The 24,189-nt window shown below is 39.1% G+C and overlaps 1 protein-coding gene across 2 annotated transcripts in view; it reads right to left on the bottom strand.

Moving 5' to 3' along the window:
- FMN2 (formin 2) overlaps nucleotides 1–24,189 on the bottom strand; it is a 379,061-nt gene that overhangs the window by 62,582 nt on the left and 292,290 nt on the right. For both annotated transcript variants that reach the window (XM_059145884.1, XM_059145885.1), the window contains one exon: nucleotides 15,030–15,081. In XM_059145884.1, the coding sequence (XP_059001867.1) occupies nucleotides 15,030–15,081 (52 nt within the window). The remainder of the gene's footprint in view (nucleotides 1–15,029; nucleotides 15,082–24,189) is intronic.

Raw genomic sequence — 24,189 nt, 5'->3', positions numbered from 1 at the left:
AGTTTCGTTCTACCTGGAAAATATCTTCTCCTCCCTCTGAAAGTAATTTTAGATGATTTTTGTTCAACTGCTTTTCTAGAATCTACTGTCCTAGCAGGTTTCTCAAACCATAGAGCCCTGACGGGTCTAAGTCATGACACACAGTCAAATACACCTGCTAACTTGAATTAATCCCATCATTTCTACTTTCTATTTTCTAAAGTTTAAAAATCAGTGGTCAAAATAGCATAGTCTATCTTTCTTCCATTATCTTCACCCTCCCCACCCAGTCTAAGAACATAGCTGTCAGCATCCCATGATAATGTGGTGACTTCATTACTCTCCTTGGTTAGGATAAAACTATATGAGTTTTAACTTCCATCAAATTGGGAGAATGTAGCTTCTGGACAGATTTTAGTCTATATACAAGCCCCAAATAGATTTTTGAATATTGGAATGGGGAAGGTCTTCTCAACTCTACATGACAAGTTTCTATTTTGAAAACAAAACTTTGCAAAAGGGGAGTAATTCTGTGATGTCATTTTTCCCCTTTATAATTAGCAACCAAAATTGAAAGGAAACACACCAAACTCTGAGGGAGAAGGTCCTGAAGTCCTCCGATTCAGAATTCACAAAGGCGAACAAAAACTTTCAAGAGACCAACACTAATACTTTTTATAGGTGACAAGGGCCAGCAAAAATCTGCACCCGGCGTCATAGGTTTCTGTATTATTAAAAATCAGTGCATTTTATAAAAGTTTAAATAACACAGCCACAGAAGAAAATCCCTTTGTACAAAGAAAAGTGCCATCCCGAAACTTTACCACCTGGCCTGAAGGTAAAAGGTAAGACACACAGCGTCCACCACCGATCTTGGGAAGCCTTCCTCTGACCAGCCTCCACATGGTAAACCTTCTGGCAGGACCTGAAGTCGTTAGCCAGAAATCCAAATTGGAAAATAACAAACTCCAACTTTGTTTTACTTTATCGATATTGTTAAGTGAATGATGTCATTGTTTAGGGGTTCTGCAAAGACATTCCATGTCACTTTGGTTTTAATACCAGCCTGGAGCCTGTCTGGTCTGCCAGCATGAGCCAGATAAACAGAGACCTGCCGCCTTCCTGTTCATCTCGGATAGTTCCTCGGAAAGATTCTGGAAAATATGCCTATTATGAACTAAACATTTCACTTTTCATTTTATCCATGTGCCAGAAGTCCATTCCTTGGATAAACACTTTACAAACTGACACTCTAAAAGTCACTAAACATGATAAAGTATGTGTGCATCATTTCAGGACTGATTAAATATTTTCTCTCCCATGACAAATGAACAGTTACATACTATATGCAACGATTGGAACCAACATTCCTTCCCTCTCTTTCCTTCATTTTGTCTCTTTTTTGCACGAAAGATTAATTTTCCATTTCAGCTCATTCGTTATGCAATCTTGGCTTTGGTAAAATACCACTCAAGCAGTATTACACGCAGAAATAGTATTTATTTATTTTTTTTAAACATGTGATTGAAAATGCTTTCACAAATGTGCTTTCTTCCCCTCTATGTCTCGCTTTTTATTACGGGTTGTTTCCAACCGCCTTTGTTATTATTTATATTAAATGAAGGAGGAAGGAGAACTAGTGTATTCTATTTAAAAATTTTTAAAAAGGATTGGGAGTAGGAGGTATATTAAGTGTATGTTAAAACTACGCGGTCATTCTTCACATCCCAGCCTGCTGCCAAAATAAAGCACCTTAATTCGTTAATTCTGTAAGTACGATAATAATCATTGCTTCTCTACTTCCTAAAGGCACCGTTGTCCCACTTGTGATGAGACTGGTTACATTCTACTCTCTCTTGTCTTTAGCTCCCGGGGTGGAAGGTGGGACAGGGGTGGGGGGCACTTCCATTCTGAAACACATATTAAAAGCAGAACTTTACATAAAAACTTCTGTAAGATGTATGTCCTCTTGAAAAATAGAAACGTCTTTGAAACGAATGTTTTAATCTATAAGAAAAAGCACAAACTTCCTGAAAAAACGAAATAGCTCTTTTACAATGAAAACAGTCCTTTAAAATGAAGAAAACAAGTTACTTTGTTTTCCATCCCCCACACAGGGTGTCACAAGTTAATCATATCTTTCTCATCCTTTTCTCTTTATCTGGAACATCATGTAAATTAACTGACAAAGGTAAGTTACCTAATGTAATAGTTATAATTCAGATCTTACTCCTAGTCATTTCCATCTGTTTATTGCTGTCAGAATAATAAATTTCGTGGAGCTAACGGAACTGATGGCTGAAACAAACGGTCTCTAAAATCTGTTCGTTTTCTATTCCAAAAGCCAGTTTCACCGTACAATATGTATTTTACCAAAGGAACTTAGTTAAAAAAATTCTAAGAAAAATTTGAAGTTAGCCACAATTTACAAATAAGGATCTCTGAGTATCAGAAGTCAATTTTATAACTCCCGCTTTCATTGTTCTTGAAATAGAGATACAAAGGAATTGGCTATTTATTAGACAAATCCAGAACCCCAACATTCCCTCCTTTGTGAGCTGAGACAGACACTGAGGGAAAATAAAAACAACATATTTGGTCTGGTGATATTTTTCCACAATTGAAGAGAACTGCTTTTGTTAATTAAAAATAAAATAAAAGCAGAAGCTGAAATAAACACATACAGTGTGTATGCAGCCAACCTTGACAAGATTCTGCTGAAACCCATCTTGTAATACAATAGGATATTTTGGCTTGTCCAGTGAAATCATCTGAAGACAAGAATATGTTCGTCCGATCTGTATGTCGGTTTTGGGTATGGTTCAAGAATCACCTGCTCAGTTGTCTTACTTTCTGGGAGAACGGAAGAGTTCAAACTCTTTATTTAAAAGCTATACATTTGTGTTCATGTGAAATAGGAACACAGTCCCACTTCTGAGATTAATAGCAAAAATGTGTGAGTAAATAGACAAAATTAGCATATAAAAATGTCATGCTTACAAATGGAACATGAAAAAAAGTCTGATTTGTTTTAAAAAATATACTAACCTAAATATTCTCTTGAATATTTTTATTATGTAAGGAAATCATAAAATGACCCCAAACCCCCATAATATTCCACTATAGAAAAAAACTCTAGTTAGTACCTAGATAAAAGTTCACTTATCCATTTTATTTATATATTTTTATTATATGTTGTTAGCCAACATATAATACATTGTTAGTTTTTGACATAGTGTTTGATGATCCATTAGTTGCTTATAAAACTGATGAATTAGTGTATAACTCCTTTCCAAGCATTCTAACTGAGTTTGTGTAGTTTACAAAATGTTTTCATGAACATACTTCTCTAGTAAACATCTCTTACTAGCCCCACCTGAGGGAATTTGAGGAAACTGTATACCGCAAAGAACAAGAAAGGTATTCTGTTCCTAGAGCCCTAGAAGACGGAAGGAAGGATGAGGTTACATGCCTTTTACACACAAGGAAGCTGAGGTCCAGGCGCTTTCTGTGGTTTTTCCAACTGTAATTCTAAGGTAGAACTCTCAGGGCCCTGTCCACCACACTGGCTTGCCTTAACAACTGTAGCGAGTGCATGGAATGCTAAATTGCCTCAAAAACTTTGAGAGTCAGGTAAGTTCCATCACAATACGATCCTCAAGACACAACCCAACTCAGCTATCGCAACGACCTGTACATGACTCTCAACTAGTTCTAGAGAAATGAAAGCACATTTGTCACTGATTGTCACTGGGACTCTGGGATAGGGTACAAAGTAAAACTAGAATGTCGTGTGTTGGGGCACCTGGGTGGCTCAGTCAGTTAACTGTCTGCCTCTGGCTCAGGTCATGCTCCCAGGGTCCTGAGATCGAGTCCCGCATCAGGTTCCTTGCTCAGCAGGGGGTCTGCTTCTCCCTCTGCCTGCCATCCCCCCTCCCCGCTTCTGTGCACTTTCTCACAAATAAATAAAATCTTAAAAAAAAAAAAGTCTTGTGCTGTACCAGTATCATTGAGATAAAAATAGAACCTCACAAAGAAATTCCTTTAAGATGCTTTCCATATAGTCATTCATACAACCAAAACGTCCCTGTGCATTTGCGACCTCAAGGTCAGGAAAATGAAAAAGTTCAGGTTTGCTGCTACTTAAACGTGAAGACCAAGCAGAGTCCTTGTGTTTATAGACCATCTTAGCGTCCAGAATGGACTGCAGCTGGCTTGATAATAGGACACACAGAACGTACTAATAGTCCAGAACAAACAGCAAATAAAGGGGGGACAAGACTGAGAAGTTGTCTGCCGGGACACACACTCCCGGTTCGGCTCCCCCCTCCTCTCCTTCAGGGTCTTGCCTCGGCCCCTCACAGGGATCGAACAGAGAGTAGAGGGGTGGCATTTTGTTTTCAATTTTGGGTTTTTTTTTGGGGGGGTGGATATGGCGGGGAAGGTTAGGTAGAGGGGTTTCTGCACAAAGAAACACTAGCCAAAGACACTATCAAAGCTGAGGCCTTGGGTTCCCAAGAAGTTCTCACTGGTAGAGAGAACATCTGGTGAACTGCTGCTTGGCGGGGAATGGGGTGGTTTACAAAATGGCTGGGCAGGAGACCCCGGACTCTAGACTCTGGGTTAAATCCACAATTCCGGAGCTGCAGGACAGGAGCCAGCCAGCCTGGCTGAGGGAAACCCCTTCAGCACATCAGGAAGAAATGCACCTGCCCGCTCGCATGCACAGTTCTAGAAAAGCAGTGACTTCGGCCCAGACTGCTGTACTTCCAGACTGCAAGGCAAGTGTGGGGTTTTGTTTTCAGCCTAGCTTCTTCAAAGCCGCCCGGGGTCAGAATAGCTATTGTTCGGCGAATGACTGGCCAGAGGTTACACCGAAGCCCCCAGAGCCTGGGAGACTTCTACCATTTGTTCATGGGTCTGCACACATCCTGGGGAAGGGCTGCAAGTCAGCTCCACATCCGGGTCCGAAGGACCCCGAGCAGGCGCAGCCTCGTAAACTGGGGCGCAGCCTTCCCCGCCCCTGGGGTGGACTGTGATCCCAGGAGGATCCTTCTTGGCTATCTCCTTCCCTGGTTCTTTCTGTTAAACTTCTCACTGCTTGACCATGGAGCTGTGAGTGCCCGCTCAACTGCTTTACATTAAGACCTCCAGTGTTTGAACAAACATGTAGGCATGGCATTTTCCTCTATTCCAAATAAAGTCAGTCCTCTTACATAGAGCTGCAGACCCCTGGGCCCAATGTCTGTGTCTCTACACAAGAGCTAAAGTTAGAGGTGAGATCACTGTCCCACTTGTCCCAAACTGAGGCTTTTGATCTTCAAGCAGGAACTGAGGGGGCAGACCCTAGTCTTTTAGGCTTGCACTTCTGGGTGTATAGAGATCCCGCATCCTAACCATCAGCTAGAGGAGAAAATGTGCGGTCCAATACTCTTGGTCTGTCACCCTAGGGGGAGAGCTTACATCTTGCAAATGGGGGCTCGGTTGAGAGAGCAGTTTCCGTAATATTGAACTAGAAAGAATGGATTGTGGCTCCGATGACACAGACTCCCACTGTTCTTGCCAAGATTAAGTAGGTTGTCTCCAGTGAATGATTCTCCATTCACTGGATGCCCTTAGAACATTTTGTAGAGATGTTAAGTGATTGTTTTACATCATTTTCTCCAGTTAAATGTTTATTTTATGGGATAAGACTTTGTTTGGTAAGTCAGTCTCCTAAGTTCAAGTATTTTAGTAAAATCCACATGATGAGGGGGTTCTACATAGTTCCATCTAATTTATCTAATTATTTTGAAGTGATCTCCACCCGATTTACAATCTAAGTATTGCTTCTTATGTCACAGATAAGGACAGAGATTCAAAAGTCATGGTAAGTCCTTGAAGCCACATTGGAGCAAGTGCAGTTATACAGATGTGATACCAAAATCTATGTTCCATGACCAGGCGAGGCTGCCCATCATCTGATCCAATGGAGCCAGTGAAGAACATGAATGAAACCAATAAATACATGGCCAGAATCTGAAATCTGTCTGTGGTTTCTATGACTACCACCAAACGTTTCTAACCCTAGTTAAGATAATAACGTGCATATAATATAGCAAATAACATCTACAAGCTAAGCATCTGGCAAATACTAGCTAACTTAATTCTCATCTCCAGAGTAGGTACTATTATCCTGGAGTTATGGTACTGGCCCGGAGCTAACACATGAAGAGCAGGATTTGGACTCCAAGATGGCTGCCTTCCTGAAGAGAATCACTACTGATCGTTGACCTGGTCATGTTAACATTGCTACAAACATGGAACAAAGATTTACTTCTTTGAGAAATGTTTCATATGATTCATTATTCTTATTCTTATTTTTTGTGTTTTTAAAGATTTATTTATCCATGTGAGACAGTGAGAGAGAGCACACAAGCAAGCAGGAGGAGGGGCAGAGGGAGAGAATCCTCAAGCTGACTTCCCGCTGAGCATGAAGCCCAACCTTGAGCTCAATCCCATGACCCATAAGATCATGACCTGAACCGAACACAAGAGCTGGACACTTAAGGGCTGAGGCACCCGGGCACCCCTTTATTTTTATTTTTGAATTTCGGGACTGTTTAATTCTAAAAGATGGCTCTTTCACTAACAGATTAATCCTGAGGCAGTTTCTGTTTCATGGAACGAACTGAAATTTCTGTTTGTCATCATTTAAGGACTTGACGTTCTTTGTTTTATCCCACTACAGCTGACGTACAATGTGTTAGTTTCAGGCGTACAATACAGGGATTCAGCAATTCCACACTCAGGGCTCACTGCGGTAAGTGCGCCATTAATCCCTTCACCGATTTCACCCATCCACTGATGCGCCTCCCTCTGGAAACCAACTGTTTGTTTTCTATAGTTAAGAGTCTGTTTTTTGGCTGGTCTCTCATTTTTGTTTTGTTTCCTAAGTCTACCGATGAGTAAAACCATACAGTGTTTGTCTTTGGCAGATATATTTCACAATGCGTTATACTCTCTAGATATATCCATGTTACAAATGGCAAGATTTCATTCTCTCTCATGGCTGAGTCACCATCCAAGGTCTACGTACCACATCTTTTTACCTATTCCTCTAATGATGGACATGTGGGCTAGTTCCCTAGTGCCTGTTGTAAATACTGCTGCAATCAACACAAGGGTGCATGTATCTTTTCAAATTAGTATTTTCATATTCTTTGGGTAATTACCCACAAGTGGAATTATTGGATCATATGGTAATTACATTTTTATTTTTTGGATGAATTTCCATAGTAGTTGCTCCAGTCAGCATTCCCACCAATGGGGCAGGAGAGTTCCTTTTCTCTGAGTATCCTTACCAACACTTGTTTGTTGTGTTTTTGATTGTGGCCACTGTGATCACTGTAAAGTGACATCTCACTGTAGTTTGAGTTTTGAGTTTTTTCACTCATCATCTCCTTGATGATGAGTGATTTTGTATGTCTTTCCACATGTCTGTTGGCCATCTGGGTGTCTTCTTGGGAGAAATGTATGTTGAGGTCTTCTGTTCATTTTTAATTGGATTATTTTACGTGTGTGTGTGTGTTGAATTATATGAGTTCTTTGCTTTTTTTTTTTTTTAAGATTTTATATATTTACTTGAGAGAGACCATGAGGGGAGGGATAGAAGGAGAGGGAGAAGCAGACCCCCTGCTGAGCAGGGAACCGGATGTGGGATTCAATTCCAGAACACTGGGGTCATTACCTGAATGGAAGGCTTAATCGACTGAGCCACCCAGGCACCTAAAATGAGTTCTTTATATATTTTGATACTAACCCTTTATTGGATAAGTCATTTGCAAATATTTTCTCCCATTCATTAGGTTGTCTTTTAGTTTTGTTGAATCTTTCCTTTGCTGTGCAGAAGCTTTTTATTTTGATGTAGTCTCAACAGTTTATTTTTGCTTTTGATTCCCTCACCTAAGGAGACATATCTAAAAAATGTTGCTATGGCTAATATCAAAAAAATTACTGCCTGTGCTCTCTTCTAGGATTTTTATGTTTTTAGGTCTCACATTGAGGTTCATGATCCATTTTGAGCTTATTTTTGTGTACAGTGTAAGAAAGTGCTCCAGCTCCATTCTTTTCCATGTGGCCTTCCAGTTCTCCAAATACCCATTTGCTGAAGCGATTGCCTTTTTCCTGTTACGTAATCTTGACTCCTTTGTCAAAGATTAAATAGCCACATAGTTATGGGTTTATTTCTGGGCTCTCTTTTCTGTTCCACTGATCTTTGTGTTTATTTTTGTGCCAGTACCATCTGTTTTGATTACTACAGCTTTGTAATATAGCTTGAAATCTGGGATTGTGATACCTCTGGTTTTATTTTTTTTCAAGACTGCTTTGGCTATTCAAGGTCTTTGGGCATTCCATACAAATTTTAGGATTATACGTTCTCATTCTATGAAAAATTCTGTTGGTACTTTGATAGGCATTGCATTAAATCTGCAGATTTCTCTGGGTGGTATAGATATTTGAACAACATTTGTTTTTCCAACCCATGAGCATGGGATATCTTTACATTTATTTTTGTTGTCTTCAATTTCTTTTAACAATGTCTCATAGTTTTCAGAGTACAGGATTTCATCTCTTTAGTTGAGTTTATTCATAGGTATTTTACTACTCTGGGTGCGATTGTAAATGGGATTATTTTCTTAATTTCTCTTTCTGATGCTTCGTTTAGTGTACAGAAGTGAAATGGTGGGACATCTGGGTGGTTTGGCTTAAGCATCTGCCTTCTGCTCAGGTCATGATCCCAGGGTACTGGGATCCAGTCCCGCATCAGGCTTCCTGCTCAGCAGGGAGTCTGCTTCTCCCTCTGCCATGCTCCCTCTGCTTGTGCACTCTCTCTCTCTCTGAGATAAATAAAATCTTTATAAAAAATAAGAAATAAAATGGATTTCTAGCCCTTGATTTTGTGTCCTGCAGCTTGACTGAATTCTTTTATCAACTTTAGTATTAGACCCCAGTGGTGGAGTCCTCTAGGTTTTCTACATACAGTATCACGTCACTGCAAATAGTGAAAGCTTTATTCCTTCCCTACTGATTTAGATCCCTTTTATTAATTTTCCTTGACTGACCCCTGTGGCTAGAACCGCCAGCACTATCTTGAATGAAAGTGGTAAGGGTGGACATCCTTGTCCTGTTCTTGTTCTCAGTTTTCCACCATTGAGTATGATTCTTGCTCTGGGTTTTTCATTAATGACCTTCATTATTTTGAGATATGTTCCCTCTAAATCTACTTTGTGGAGGGTTTTTTCATGATTGGACGTTGTACTTTGTCAAATGTTCCTTCTGAGTCTGTTGAAAAGATCATTCGCTTTTTTTTAACTTTCTCTCTTTGATATGGTGTAACATGTTGACTGATTTGTGAATACTGAACCACCCCTGCACCCCAGCAATAAATCCCACTTGACTGTGAATGATTTTTACACATATTATTAGATTCCATTTCCTGAAATTTTGTTCAGAATTTTTGCATCTATATTCATTGGAGATACTGGCCTGTAGTTCTTTTTTTCTGTAATGTCTTTATCTGATTTTGGTATCAGAGTAATGCTGGCCTCATAGAGTGAATTTGGAAGCTTTTCTTCCTCTTCCTCAATTTTTGGAATAGTTTGAGAAGAATAGGTATTAACTGTTGTTTAAATGTTCAATAGAATTCGCCTGTGAAGTCATCTGGGCCTGGACTTTTGTTTGTTGGGAGTCAATTGATTACTGATTCAATTTTGTGGCCAGTATTCAGTCTGTCCAAATTTTCTATTTCTTCCTGGTTCAGTTTTGACAGGTTATACGTGTTTCTAGGAGTTTACCCTTTCTTCAAGGTTGTCCAATTTGCTGGCATATGATTTTTCATAATATTCTCTTACAATCTTTTGTATTTCTATGGTGACAGTTGCTCTTTCTCTCTTTCATTTCTGATTTTTTTTGTTTTGAATCTTCTCCCTCTCTCCTTCCTCTTTTGTTGATGAGTCTAACTAAAGGCTTATAAATTTTGTTTACCTTTTCAAAGACAGCTCCTGATTTCACTGAACTGTTCTATTGTGTTGTTTTATTTTTGCTTTCTAGGTAATTTATTTCTAATTTTTATTATTTCCCTCCTTCTGCTGGTTTGGAGTTTTGTTTGTGCTATTTTATGTAGCTCCTTTAGGTGTAAGGTTAGGTTGTTTATTCGAGATTTCTCTTGCTTCTTAAGTTAGGCCTGTCTTACTCTAAAATCCCTCTTAGAAGGGCTTTTGCTACAAGCTAAAGATTTTGTATTGTTGTTTTCTTTTTTATTTATTTTTTTGTTTTGTTTTGTTTTGGTTTTGTTTTCTTTTGTTGGTCCCTTAAGTTTGAGTTCATTTTAAACGTTTTATTTGTCAGAAAGCGCACAAGCAGGGGGAGTGGCAGGCAGAGGGAGAAGCAGATGCCCTGCTGAGCAAGGAGCATGATATGGGGCTTGATCCCAGAACCCTGGGATCATGACCTGAGTGGAAGGTAGACACTTAACTGAATGGAGCCACCCAGGTGTCCCTGTACTGTTGTGTTTTCACGTACTTTTTAATTTCTTCTTTTATTTCCTGGCTGATCCACTCATTGTTTAGTAGAACACTGTTTAACCTCCATGTATCTGTGGTTTTTCCAGAATTTTTCTTGTGGTTGATTTCTACTTTCATAGCATTGTGGTCAAGAAATATGCATGGTATGACTCCGACGTTCTGAATTTGTCGAGACTTGTTTTGTGGCCTAATATGTGATCTATTCTGGAGAATGTTCCATGGGCACTTGAAAAGAATATGTATTCTGCTGTTTTAGGATGTCCCTGGACACAGCTCTTCATTCCAGTGACTTGGAATTAATAGAATCTTTCTTTTCTAAATTGTATTTATCAATAAAGCCTTTGGAAACTGGAAAAAAAAAAAGAATATATCCGAATATATCTGTTAGACCCTTATGGTCCATGGTGTCATTCAAAGCTATTACTGTCTCCTCATTGGTTTTCTGCTTGAATGAACTGTCCATTGCTGTGAGCGGGTGTACAGTCCCCTACTACTATTGTAATAAGATCAATCACTTCCTTTATGCTTCCTATTGGCTGCTTTCCTTATTTGGGTGCTCCCATGGTGGGTGCATACTTACCATTGTTATATTTTCTTGTTGGGTTTTCCCTTCATTATTACATTGTATCCTTTCCTCCTTGCCTGTTAACAGTCTTTGTTTTAAAGCTTATTTTGTCCGGTAGAAGTATTGCTCCCCTGGCCGCCTTTTCACTTCCATTTTCATGATAAATGCGTTTCTATCCTTTCACTTTCAACCTGCACGTGTCTTTAGGTCTGAAGTCGGTCTCTTTTAGGCAGCACAGAGACGGGTCCTGCTGTGTTATCCATTCTGTCACCCTATGGCTTTTGACTAGAGCATTGACATTCATCCATTCACTAGGCCATTTACATTCAGAGTAATTACTACGGATACGTACTTTTTGTCCTTTTATTATGTGTTTAATGGTTTTGTAGTTCTTCTCTGCTCTCTTCTTCTCTTGCTTTCTTCTCTCATGATTTGCTGGATTTCTTTAGTGATATACTTGGATTCCTCTCTACTTATTTCTTGCACATCTATTACTGGTTTTTCATTTGTGGTTACCATTAGGTTTGTATATAACATCTTCTGCATTTAGCAATCTATATTAACTTGTTGGTCCCTTAAGTTTGAGTTCATTCTTTACTATTCTTCCCGTCACATTTTAGGTATATGGTGTCATACTTTACATCCTCTTATTTTGTTAATACCTTGATCGACTTTTACAGATATACTTATTTTAACTGCTTTTGTCTTTTCTACATTTCTTACTCCTTTCTATGGTCTTTCCTTTCCACTCAACATTTCCTATAGGGCTGGTTTAGTGGTATGAATTACTTTAACTTTTTTTATTTGGGGGAGGGTCTCGGAAGTGCTTCATCTTTCTTTCTATTCTGAATAATAGCCTTGCTGGTTAGAGTATTCATGGCTGAACAATTTTTTCTTTGAATATATCACGCCACTCCTTTCTGGCCTGCAAAGTTTCTGCCAAAACCCAAAACCCCTCAATGCCTTATGGGGTTTCCCTTGTATACAACAGTTTTCTTTTCATTTGCTGCTCTAAAAATTCTCTTCACTACTTTTTGCCATTTTATTTACTGTTTCTTGTTGTGGACCTCCTCGGGCTGACTTTGTGGGAGGGAATCTCTGTGCATCCTGGGTCTGGATTTCTGTTTCCTTCCCCAGATTCAGGAAGTTTTCAGCTATCATTTCTTCCAATAGATTTTATGCCCCTTTTTCTCGCTCTTCTCCTTCTAGGATCCCTATAATGAGAATGTTATCATACTTGGTGTCGCTAAGGTCCCTTAGTCTGTTTTCATTTTTTATTATTTTTTTCTCTCTCCTCTTCAGCTTGTTTTCCATTACTGATTTTCCATCATTGATCTGTTCCGCTTCCTCTACCCTAGTCTTTATTCCTTCTAGTGTCTTTTTAATTTCATTTACTGGGTTCTTCATCTCTGATCTGTTCTGTTTTTATGTTTCCCATCTCTTTGCTAAGAGACTCACTGAGGTCCTCCACTCTTTTTCCAAGTCCAGTGACTATCTTTATGATCATTACTTTAAATTTTCTATCAGGTGTATCACTTGTCTCTGTTTTGTATAGCTCTTTTGCTGTGATTTTGTCCTGGTCTATCATTTGGGACTTATTCCTCTGTCTCCTCATTTTGTCTAACTCTATGCCTGTTTCTATGCACTAGAAAAGTCAGCTACATCTTCTGCTCTTGACAATAGAGGCCTTATAAAGAAGAGGTCTTGCAGCGTCCTGCAGCATAATTTCCTCTGCTCACCAGAACCTGATGCTTCAGTGGCGTCTCCTACGTGTGTTGCATGCATCGTTCTGTTGTGGCTGGGCCGCTTTTGTTTTCAGTCCAGCTGTCTGCGATGGTTCTCTTTGCTTGTTGTGGGCAGGGTTTGGTCCCTGTGGTGTTAGTGGGTCGGGCTAGGGCCACGTTGGGCTTAAGTTCAGTCTTACCAAGTGTCGGTCAGATTTGCAGTAGCACTGACCTTCAGGACACAGTGAAGGTGGGGAGCGTGGTGTCAGCAAGGTCTACCTACACGAAAGGGGACCTGCAGCTCCTGCGGACTGAAGCAGGGAGGTTTGGAGGGGGTGTATCCACAGAAGCATGCATGGGCAGGATGCTCAGTGTTAGCAAGGATTGCTTGAGGACCTGGAGCTGAGGCCATCTGGAGGGAGCGCGTGAACAGAATGCATGGGCTGGGCATGCTCTTATCAGGTTGGGTAGCGAGCGTTGTGGAATGCTGGCTCCCAGAGGTACCATGTGTCTAGGCTGTGGGGTGGGAGAACAAAATGGTGCTCACCAGGTCCTTTGTTCCTGAAGAAATCTCCCACATGTGCTCCTTCCAACACATGCTCTGATATTAGTAAACAAATCTCTCTCCCATATATCACAGGTGTTTTTCAAACTGCTGTTTCTATGCTATATCACAACAGGGCTACTTGTTTTGCTGTCTCCTTATGAGTGGGGACTCAGTCTCTCAGTTTGCCCTACTGGACCAGGTCTTTCAGGACCCTGTTGACTTTAAACGTTCCAGGTTTTAAGCCCTGCTGATTTTAAGACTTCTTGAAATTTGGCCCCTCTGGTTTTCAAAGCCAAATCTTAAGGGGATTCATCATTCCCATGTAGGATCTTTGGTGTGATAGTCTGTTTCTCTCCCCTTTCCATGCCCCTGCCAGTGGTATCCCTCCCTCCTGTGGATGGTCCCATGAGTCCCAAGGGTGCTTCCACAGCTCCCAACTGTGCTTCCACACTTCCTACTCTCTTCAGTGTGGCCTCTCCTCTACACTTAGCTCTAGAGAGTCTGTCCTGCCAGTCTTTGCATCAATTTCTGTGTTATTTACACTGATGTGGCTGTTACCTAGTTGTTTCCATGGGCTTAGTGTACTTCTACTCTGCCACCATCTTTCCCAGACAGCTGTTGGTCTTTACCCATTTTTGCTTTTCATTGAAACTGAACAATTCTCTTAACCAATCTAGCACAATATGACATATTAGATAAACTGCAATTAAAAACACGATACCTATTCACAGAATATATAGGATCTCGCTTAATTAAGTAATGGTAAAGAACTCCCTTAATCAGAATTCTCCAAGAGTAATTAGATTTCTTTAGAGAGTGTGATGGTTAATTTGATGTGTCAGCTTGGCTAGGTGCGGTAACTAGTTTTGGGTCAAACATCAATATATATGTTGTGAAAATATTTTTGAGATGTGAGTCACATTTAAATCAGTAGACTTTGAGGAAAGCACATTACCCTCCAAAAAGACTGCGGCTACCCTAGCAGGACGGAATTCTGGAATTCTGTCTTCAGAATGCTCTTGAACTCAAGATTGTAACATTAACTCCTTTCAGGACTTTCCAGCCTGCTATTGGCCAATTCCCTAATCTCACTCAGTCTCTCTCTGTGCGCACACACGCACACACACAAACACACACCTACATCCTTTTGGTTCTGTTTTCTGGAGCACACTGACCACTACAGAGAGAAAGAAGGAAAGGAGAAAACTGAGGCAGAGAAACCAAGAGATTTGTGAGATAATTCTCTAAGTTCACTCATTCATGATTGCAAATCTCCATTCTGAAAGTACAAGTTTATGCAAGGGAAGCTACTTAAACTCAATAGTTCCAAGAACCAAACTCTTCACCCTTCTTTCTTGAAAGGTTCCTGCTATACTCCCTTCTCTGCTATTTCCACAGTCCAAAATGTCATCCAAGAGAGAAGGTACTAAAGTATTCACAATAATTTTGTACTTAACAGATTGATAATCATCCAGAGTCATTAAAATAAAATTCAGAAACTCAATATTAAACTATTATTTTCTTTTTCTTTTATGCTTGAAAATAAAAACTGAGCTAATAATTGGTTCCTTGAGATAAAATGTACTAATAAGTAATTTATAAACTTATCTGAGAATACATTTTTGTATTAAAGGAAAGCAACTTCTCACCATTTATGAGTCTCTGTCAGTGAGTTTTCTTCTGCCTCTTGATCAATTTTAGCTGAAAAAAAGAGAAATGAGATATATGATAGTTATTCTATCTTAAGCAAAATATGATCCAAATAATATGAAATATATTTTTATTCATAATTAATTCTAATGCATCCCAGAAAGAGTTTATTTTAAATCTATAAGCAAATATGATTAAATAGATTATATTTAATTTTCATTAAGTTAATAATAGGTACCAACACACATAAGATATAAATAAGCACAAATTTAAAATTCTAAGTAATACCTTTTTTCTAAGTAATTTCTCTAAGTCAGTTACATTAACCTGAGAAAATAGTAGTTCATTTCATATTCACATTAAATGTGTTTTTCAAGGATTTAAATGCTAATAATTAGTTAAAAATAATTCTCTCAAGCAAAAGTACAGAAACTAAGTCAAGAAGCTCAATAGAAATGGTATGTGACCTTGACCAGTATTCTCTGCACCAGACCATAAGTGAACAGATCCAAAGGTTATTGCTACAGAAGTACAAAACACCAAGATTTTCTACTTATTAAAAGTAGGAGGCAACAGTACACTCATTTATTTGCTATCGCTTTTGTTTCAAAATAAATGGTACCTTGACATAAACTTCAAGACCAAATTTGAGAAAGCCATCAACCACATCACTATTTGAAATTATTTAAAATAGCATAGGAACTCCAGCACATGAAATAGGTGTGGCAGTGAATTCTATATTTTTTGACCAGCAAGCATGCTAGGAATTTATGGATTACTCCACATAGACAAATGTAACTGCTACAAAAGTTTCAAAACTACTCTTAACTTCATTCAATGCTCTCACATTTTTAGTTCATTCTATTAGATTTCAAAGTGTATTTGTGACCCACTAAATTGATTTCATGCTGCTAACGGTTTGTCACACTTTTGAAAATCACTGAGTGACAGGACAAAAAGTTAAAAAAAAAATAAAGAAAACCTAGAACTAGTGAAAGAAGACATTGCCCTTTTACAATCACTCCCTTGTAGGTCACCCTTGTGACCATCTGGAGGAAGGAGGAAACAAAGTGGAGTAGAGGAGTTGATTGTAAGACGTTGGAACAGGGCACGAAAGCTAACCGACGGCCATTTGAGAATTGTCAAAGTGTCTCTGTCACTACTGAATGCGCAGTTGTCCAGCTTGGGCTGGTTAATGTTTTACCACCTCAGGACTGTTTGTTCAAAGGTCCATACAATATCTGCAAAGCCACATGGAGGGTCACGCTGCCACTCCTGGCCAGGACTGGGAACTCGGCAGGCATCGTTTGAGCCGGGAACAGAAAGTGCTGTCCCCTTTTCTTTTTTTGTACATTAGATTGTTCATAAGAACTTCCGGGTCAGTTGTTAGCCGTATTGAAAACCAGAATAAATACTCCATGATTTTGCTTCGAAAAGGCTCTAACATGAACACGCTGTCTTATTAAATCTGCACTGGGCTGCCTGACTTGATAATGGTTGGCTTCAAGCAGCAAGTCTAGAGCCATACAAAGTGTGTTTAAGGCAAAACCACAAAGCACTGCAATGCATGCCATTTCCAGGAAGGACAGTCTTCCAACTGCCCTCATGTGTGTATTCTCTGCGTTTTGAAAATACAGAGATTGGGGCGCCTGGGTGGCTCAGTCGGTTAAGCGACTGCCTTCAGTTCAGGTCATGATCCCAGGATCCTGGGATCGAACCCCGCGTCGGGCTCCCTGCTTGGGAGGTAGCCTGCTTTCCCTCTCCCACTCCCCCTGTTCATCATGTTCCTGTGCTCTCTCTCTGTCAAATAAATAAATAAACAAAATCTTCAAAGGAACTAAAAAATTAAAAAAATAAAATACAGAGATGAAGACTGAGATTGGAAGAAAATTTCTGGAGTACATTAGAAGAATCAAGTAAACGATTTATGAAATTTAAAACGCGCCAGAATGAGATGCTAGAGATCTGTGTTCTATTCCTGATTCTGCCACTAAGATTAGCTATGTAATCTTAGGAAAATAATCTGTTAACATACATAAAAGACTTAGCACAGTGCCGCCAATAATTAGCAGAGGCTAAATAGATGTTCTTCAAAAATGTTGGACTCCATGCTCTTGAAATTTGTAACGTGATGTAATACATAATTATCTTTAATTGAATACATCAAGTGCTATTTCATTACGTTTCAACTTCTATGCAGATCAAGAAAGCACATACAGCTTTTCAAAAGTGTAAGCCTCTAAATTGTGGTGAGTGGAATGAAGGGAGTTTCATATGTTCATAATGATTCCTTTTGATGTGTCCTAAAGCAGCTCTTGCTTCCCTGCGTGAGCAAGTTTGGCTGAAAAAAAACATTCTAATCCAATGTGGCAAACGACTGGGTCTTACCAAGGAAACTAAACATAAAAACAGACCCCCTTCCCCAACCTAATGGCCACATTACAATCATAAAACCAAATTGGAATAGCAGAGAATACTTAAAAATGCTCTATTATCCATTATTTTCACATTATTTTGAAGCTAAGAGGATTTGTGTATTCAGAGTGTAATCAACTTTGATGAACAGTCAAATGAGAGATCAAAGCAAGTGCATTAGAGTACACATTTCAACTCTTGATGGAGAGTCAACAATTCAAGGAACTAGACAGATTTTCCTTTGTATGGCAATCTTAGAAACAAAATCCTTCTGAAAAGTCGGGGTGCAATTCTGTTTTCTGGGAACACCGAGATACCATTTTCCAACATGCTGCCTGTATAAACACTCCATCAACATTTTCTGTCATGATTCCTTTAAACACACTTATTATGTTAAGTTAGTGACAAATGCAAGATTTGGTTTCTTTAGTTGAGGAGGATGAAATCCACCAAAGGAAAAGAAAATGTAATTAAGTTAGTGAAAAGTAAGATACCTTTTAGAAACAAAATAAAAGTACCGTTCATTTGGGGAGTACTCAAGCTAGTCACAAGGGGGGACAAAAATCTTAAATGGTTTTTTAGTTCGAGTAAAAGCTTCTGACAGGCTGTGACCGTCTGTGTTATACACACAGGTTTTCTAGTAAAAGTTGAAGGTGACAGCAATAAGATTATTTTCTATAAACCATGTCAACATCTTACTGCTAATTCTTTTATTCCCTGACCTAGGACTTTTTCAAAAGCATAAATATTGTTTTCAGGTCATTTCTAATGGCACAGAGGACTTTGTGACTAGTTCTGAATGTCGGTGCTACTTTTAGCAGTGGTTTCCCTTATATTTACAACCTATTGTCTATAAACTTTGATAAAAAGTATGCAAAATTTGCTACGTAAGGGATATAAAAGTTCCCACTTTTCTATTTAAAGTAAGATCCATTTTCCCATTCTTTATAGTACATAGCTCATCTCTTTTTTGACCTATCAAACAAGGATGGCAGATTTCTAGTCATTCATGATAATGGTAACTACAGAAAAGTTTTAAAAAAGCATTTAAAATAGGGGCTCCTGGGTGGCTCAGCTGGTTAAGCATCTGCCTTCTGCTTAGGTCATGATCCCGGAGTCCTGGGATGGAGCCCTATGTCGGGCTCCCTGCTCAGTGGGGAGTCTGCTTCTCCCTCTGCCCCTCAACCTGCTCATGCGCGCTCTCTCTCTCTCTCTCTCTCAAATAAATAAATAAATAACAAAATCTTTAAAAAAAAAAAAAGTATTTAAAATAGACAAACAGGTCCAAGGTTTGGTTTGGAGTGATCTTCATGCTGTCTTCCGATCATCTGAGGCTCCCTGCACCCAGCTGCCCAGGAAGCCTCGACCACCCCAGAGGAATTGCTGTGACTCCTAAGGGACATCACTGTCCTAGGGCCTCCCTGGCCTCAGATCTCTGGAAACTGCTTTTCCTATGTCATGTATGAGAAAGCTACGCTTCCTTGGCAAGGGTCTTACCACTCAAGCTCTTGTTTTCAGATCCCATCAGGATCAGTGTTTGGGATTAGAACATGAAATTCAGCTGGGCAGACCTACGTATGAATTCTAGATCAGCCACTAAGCTGTGCTAGATTTTAATAACCTTATGAATCCCGTTGATTTAATAACTTCTCTTTATCATTAAAACAGGGTAATCATTTCTTTTCCTTGAGTTTCCTAATTAAATAAAATATAAACCACCTGCAGCACAGGTAATAATGGTTCTTTTTTTTTTTTTTTTCCTCTCTCCATATTACCATAACTATAAAAAGGGACCGGGATGTTATTTTAAAAAATGCAACAATTTCTCCATTGTAGGGTCATCAAACATCCTCTTCTTAATGCTTCTACAGATAGAACCCAGATTCAGAATGAGCCTTCTACAATGTTAAAATAAGAGAACCTCCTTATAACAATATAAAGAAGTTATGGGCCAAGAAATATCATAGGAGACTCAAAAACTTTCACAAAAATCAAAGAATAACTCTGTATTGAATGTCTTTTGTTTTTTTTATTTCTACTTCATCTGTGTCTGTGTGTGTGTGTGTTGTGGTTTTCATAGGCCTATAATGGAGAACTCCCAATACTTATCGTACAAGAGGAAGCTGACAGTCTTTCAGCCCTTTCTTTGGAGGAACAGCAGTAAATGAAATTGCTACAGGTAATAAGACAACACCTTCTGTAAATTTCAAGAGACAGTGCAAAATACAAAAGATAAGATGACATTTTGAAAGGCTGCAATGTTCGTTTCAAGCACGCATTTTTTACTTGACATGTACAATGGGTAACCATTCCTATCTTGATATCTGAGTTCCACTGCCAAGAAAACGTTTTGAGAGTGGATATACTGAAAACAGAGTCATAAGTGCGGAGAAGAGAACCGAAATGATGAACCAAAGCAACCAACCCTGTACTGATATCAGAGGAGAGAGAAGAGGGCAGAGCAGTGAAAATAACAAGTGCTTTGTCCTGACACTCTCCAGAGAATCTGAGGAACTCAACAGTAACAGACCTAAAATCTAAAGGTGTGGAAATAAATGGACCTTACAGAACCAACCTCTGCACTTCAGGGGCAAACTGGGTCTGAGACAGTAATCAAAATACTGCAACTGTCATAGCGATGGCTCCCCTCTGCTCCCCAAATCTCAGAAGCTAGCAGTCTGCCATTTGAGGCAGAGGAAACTTGTGGTTAAAACCATATTTAAAAAAAAAAAAAAAAAAAAAAAAAGGGAAAGAAAAAAGAAACACTAAACTTTTAGGAGGCAGACTTGATTTATTTATTTGGTGAGTCCCCCCCCCCCCCCAATTTATTTATTCTAGTGCGAGGGCACAAGATTACCTATCAGACCCAATTCTAGCAAAGAGGCCATTGGCATGGATATTCCTATGTCCCTGAGCATGCAAGTAATTCAAAAGTGTCTTAATGATTCTGTTTCAGCATGTTGGCATTCAATGATAGCTTCTCCAACAGCACTAAGACTTCCTCCCCCAAATCTCTGCTCCCACAAATATTTTCTGGCATTGTTGTCCTACTAAGTTACTATTTTGACCGAGGGATTGGCGTCTGTAGTCTCTTCTCTGGCTCCAGACTCTTGTGCAATGTTAAATATTTCAGCTGAACTTGTTCCAAATGACTCTGAGTAAGCAGAGGCACGAGTGGACGCCCTTTCTGATCTGGGGGTTTCATGAGGGAATACCACATATTCCCAGGTAATTGGAGACAGAGTTGCGTTTGAGTAATATCAGATGGAAGGCAACTTAGAACCCTTTCATCTGCTTGTCTAGGCTCTAAATCTTTTTCGCTCTTTTCCCTTTTATTTAAAGTGTTAACTAGTTTTTGTTTATAATTAGCGATGAATGTGCCTTTCAGTTGCTTTTAAGTGCAGCCAGTATGGGTTCTTTTTTAGAGAAATGCAGTGCCTTTCTTCTGAGTCATTTCAAGTTGTCATTTAATCGCAGATATATTGCTTTGGTTTTGAGACTTTTTTGAGACACTGTTCCTTTTGACAATGAACTGAAAGTCAAGGAAATTTAGGCGGTTTCTGTGTGTCAGACAGTGAATGAATATCAGAATTTCTTCCCTTAGATAGAACTAACTCTCAGTGCATTCCTTCTTGATGTTCCAATGTTCTTAGGACAATAAAACAAATGCTAAGGGATATTCCTGGGAGGAAGAAAAACAGTATCTACAGACTATAAAATTACAACTTGGCCTTTGCAGTAGTTCACATCCAACTTTGAGTTAATACGGAGGGTTATTCCTACTCTGTGCTTAAAAATATATACCATAAAAACACATACCTAGAAATATAGGTGTGCATAAACATAAGGAAAACGAGCTCACCATAAAAACTCAAGAAACATACGTACTATAGTAAATGATGCATACTTCAAAAATTTGATATATGTGGCTTCTGGCCAGCCCTAAAATACAAGAAAGCCATGTGCTATTATCACCCAGCCTGATGTAGTTATTGAAGTGGTCCTCAGTGAAATTCCTTTCTAAATCTTCATTTTACACCCAAAGTGAAAACGACATGGGAAAACATAATGTGTGCGCATGCGTTTCACATTCTGTGAACAATACAGTATAAAAGAGGTATTGGTTTCCAACTGAAACACTGTTTATACCACCCAATTTTTCAAATAAAATCTAAATAAAAATAGACAGCGCCTACATATTATTCTACTCATATTCTACATATAAGTCTCTAAATCCCTCAAAAACCTTCACTAATCAATATTAAAGAAAAGACACATCTGTGGCAAATTCCTTTCTTTCTTTATCAAGTAACAACTATGCTATTGAAGACGACGAACTAAGCACACCCTCTAACAAGTTCCAAGCTGAACTTACATCAGGATCCTTCAGACAACACAAAAATGTCTGTAGGCTTTTAATTAAAAATATGCAAATGAATGTTTTAAGACTGAACTTTCCATATTATATGCAGTACCAATTAATTCTGATTTGAAAATTCAAAATATCCAAATGCAAAACTGCTTAAACCAAAAAACTGGAAAACCAGAAAATCTTTCCCAAGGTATTTCCTCTTTCTCCCAACTTTACTTGCCAACACAATGCAGGAATTACAGTAGGAAGGCTAGGGCATTCCAAACCTAGAAACAAAAGCTGCATGACTTAATGCTACATTTCAACCAAACTTTGATCACGGTATGCTTTGGATACTTTGTTAGGAGCTAATACATGGGTACTATTTTGGAGCCTCTCCTTTCAAGATTATGTTAGATGAGAAGAGAGACAAATCATTATTTGCGGAAATTATTACAAGGATAGTTCAATGAGAATGTTAATATAGATATTGGCATTACTATTCTAACTGTTTACATGTAATAACCCATAATAATAAAAGGCACTATAATCACTCCCATTTACAAGAAGGAAATTGGCAGTTAAATAATTTGCACAACATACTAGAAATCCAGAAATAATAAGAGAAAGAGACAGGATTCAAACTCACACAGTCTGATCCCTGAGCCATGCTGTCAAGTCTGTTATGGGCACAATTAAGTTAAACATTTACCTATTGCGAGAGATGTTAATAAGGAAAAGAGAAAGGCAAATGCTGAGTGGGGACTAAAATAATGAATGACCATCAGTCAAATGAAAAAGGAAGAGATTAGAGAAGGCATTTAAACAACAGCAGGAAAAAATGTGCAAAGACATAAGTGCCACATAGTACAGGATGTTGAGAAGGAAGGATATAATAAGACAAGATGGGGGATAATAATGGAAAATAGCTGGCCAAAAAGCTGTGGACAGAGGCAGGTTCAGACTCTTATGGTGTGAATTCATAACAAACGAGGCAAAGGAGACTGACCTTCCTTCATTTTAAACCAAGGGAAAGAGATTTTTCACTTCTGGACTTGATTAACAAGAACCAAACTTACCTCCTGCTGTAATCAACCAGAAAACTGGATAAAATATATGATACACTACTCGGTATTTACCCTAAAGATACAAATGTAGTGATCTGAAGGGGGCACATGCACCCAAATGTTTATAGCAACAATGTCCACAATAGCCAAATTATGGAAAGAACCGAGATGTCCACCAACAGATGAATGGGTAAAGAAGAGGTGGTATATATATACAATGGAATACTATGCAGCCATCAAAAGAAATGAAATCTTGCCATTTGCAACGACGTGAATGGAACTAGAGGGTATTATGCTGAGTGAAATAAGTCAAACCGAGAAAGACAACTATCATATGATCTCCCTGATATGAGGAATTTAAGAAGCAGTGTAGGGGGTTGGGGGGCAGGGAAGGAAAAAAATGAAACAAGAGGGGATCAGGAGGGAGACAAACCCTAAAAGACTCTTAATCTCACAAACAAACTGAGGGTTGCTGGGGGGAGGGGGGTGGGAGGGGGAGACTGGGTGATGGATGTGTGCTACGGTGAGTGCTGTGAGGTGTGTAAGCCTGATGATTCACACACCTGTACCCCTGGGGCAAATAATACATTATATGTTAATAAAAATTATGTATATATATATACATGTATACATATAATATACATAATATAATAATATAATATACATATATATGTAGTGTGTGTGTGTGTGTGTATGATATGACTGTCTTCATTTACTGGAAAACTGGCAGCACAAGGCTGTCGTTTCTGAAAGAAGGTAAACAAACTAGTTGAACCCTAAGATCTTCCCGAATTTCTGTCTAAAGGCAATTTCCAGACTGGGCCCAGGAAGGGGAACCCAGAGAAGACAGTCTTGCTGAGTTGAGGCTATATAGGGAGGAGTTTGGGGAATCTGAAATAGCTGAAAATTGAGGGGCTGAGAGCCAGAGAGGAAAAGAGCCTTGCAGAAAAGAAGGCCAGAAATCTGCACTGAGGTCTTTTCGAGTTTTTGCTATTAGGTGGCACATAGAGAGAGTGAAGCAAAGTCTTGGTTGGTCAAAGCAAAGAATCAAGATGCTATAAACGAAATAATTCCCAGAGCTCATACAGGGCCAAGAGGTGTTTACAATCTGGAATGGAGACTGTTTGTGACCACCTGGGACAAGATAGCTAGTGGAGACCCCGGTGTGTGTGCTGGGGAGGTGGCGTGGGGGTAGGACCTTATTAGCACTGAATTATCACCGATGTGAAGGACGCTGCAGACTAGCCCCAGCAAAGTTTACAAACAGGCCTTAAAGGATCAAAACTGAGAAACAAGTAATTAAAATTGCCTACACAAACAAAGCCG

The sequence above is a fragment of the Mustela lutreola genome, chromosome 14 (genome assembly GCF_030435805.1).
Source record: "Mustela lutreola isolate mMusLut2 chromosome 14, mMusLut2.pri, whole genome shotgun sequence".
Classification (NCBI taxonomy): Eukaryota; Metazoa; Chordata; class Mammalia; order Carnivora; family Mustelidae; genus Mustela; species Mustela lutreola.
Note: the sequence above shows the minus strand (reverse complement) of the source record. Positions and strands in the feature narration are given on the sequence as shown.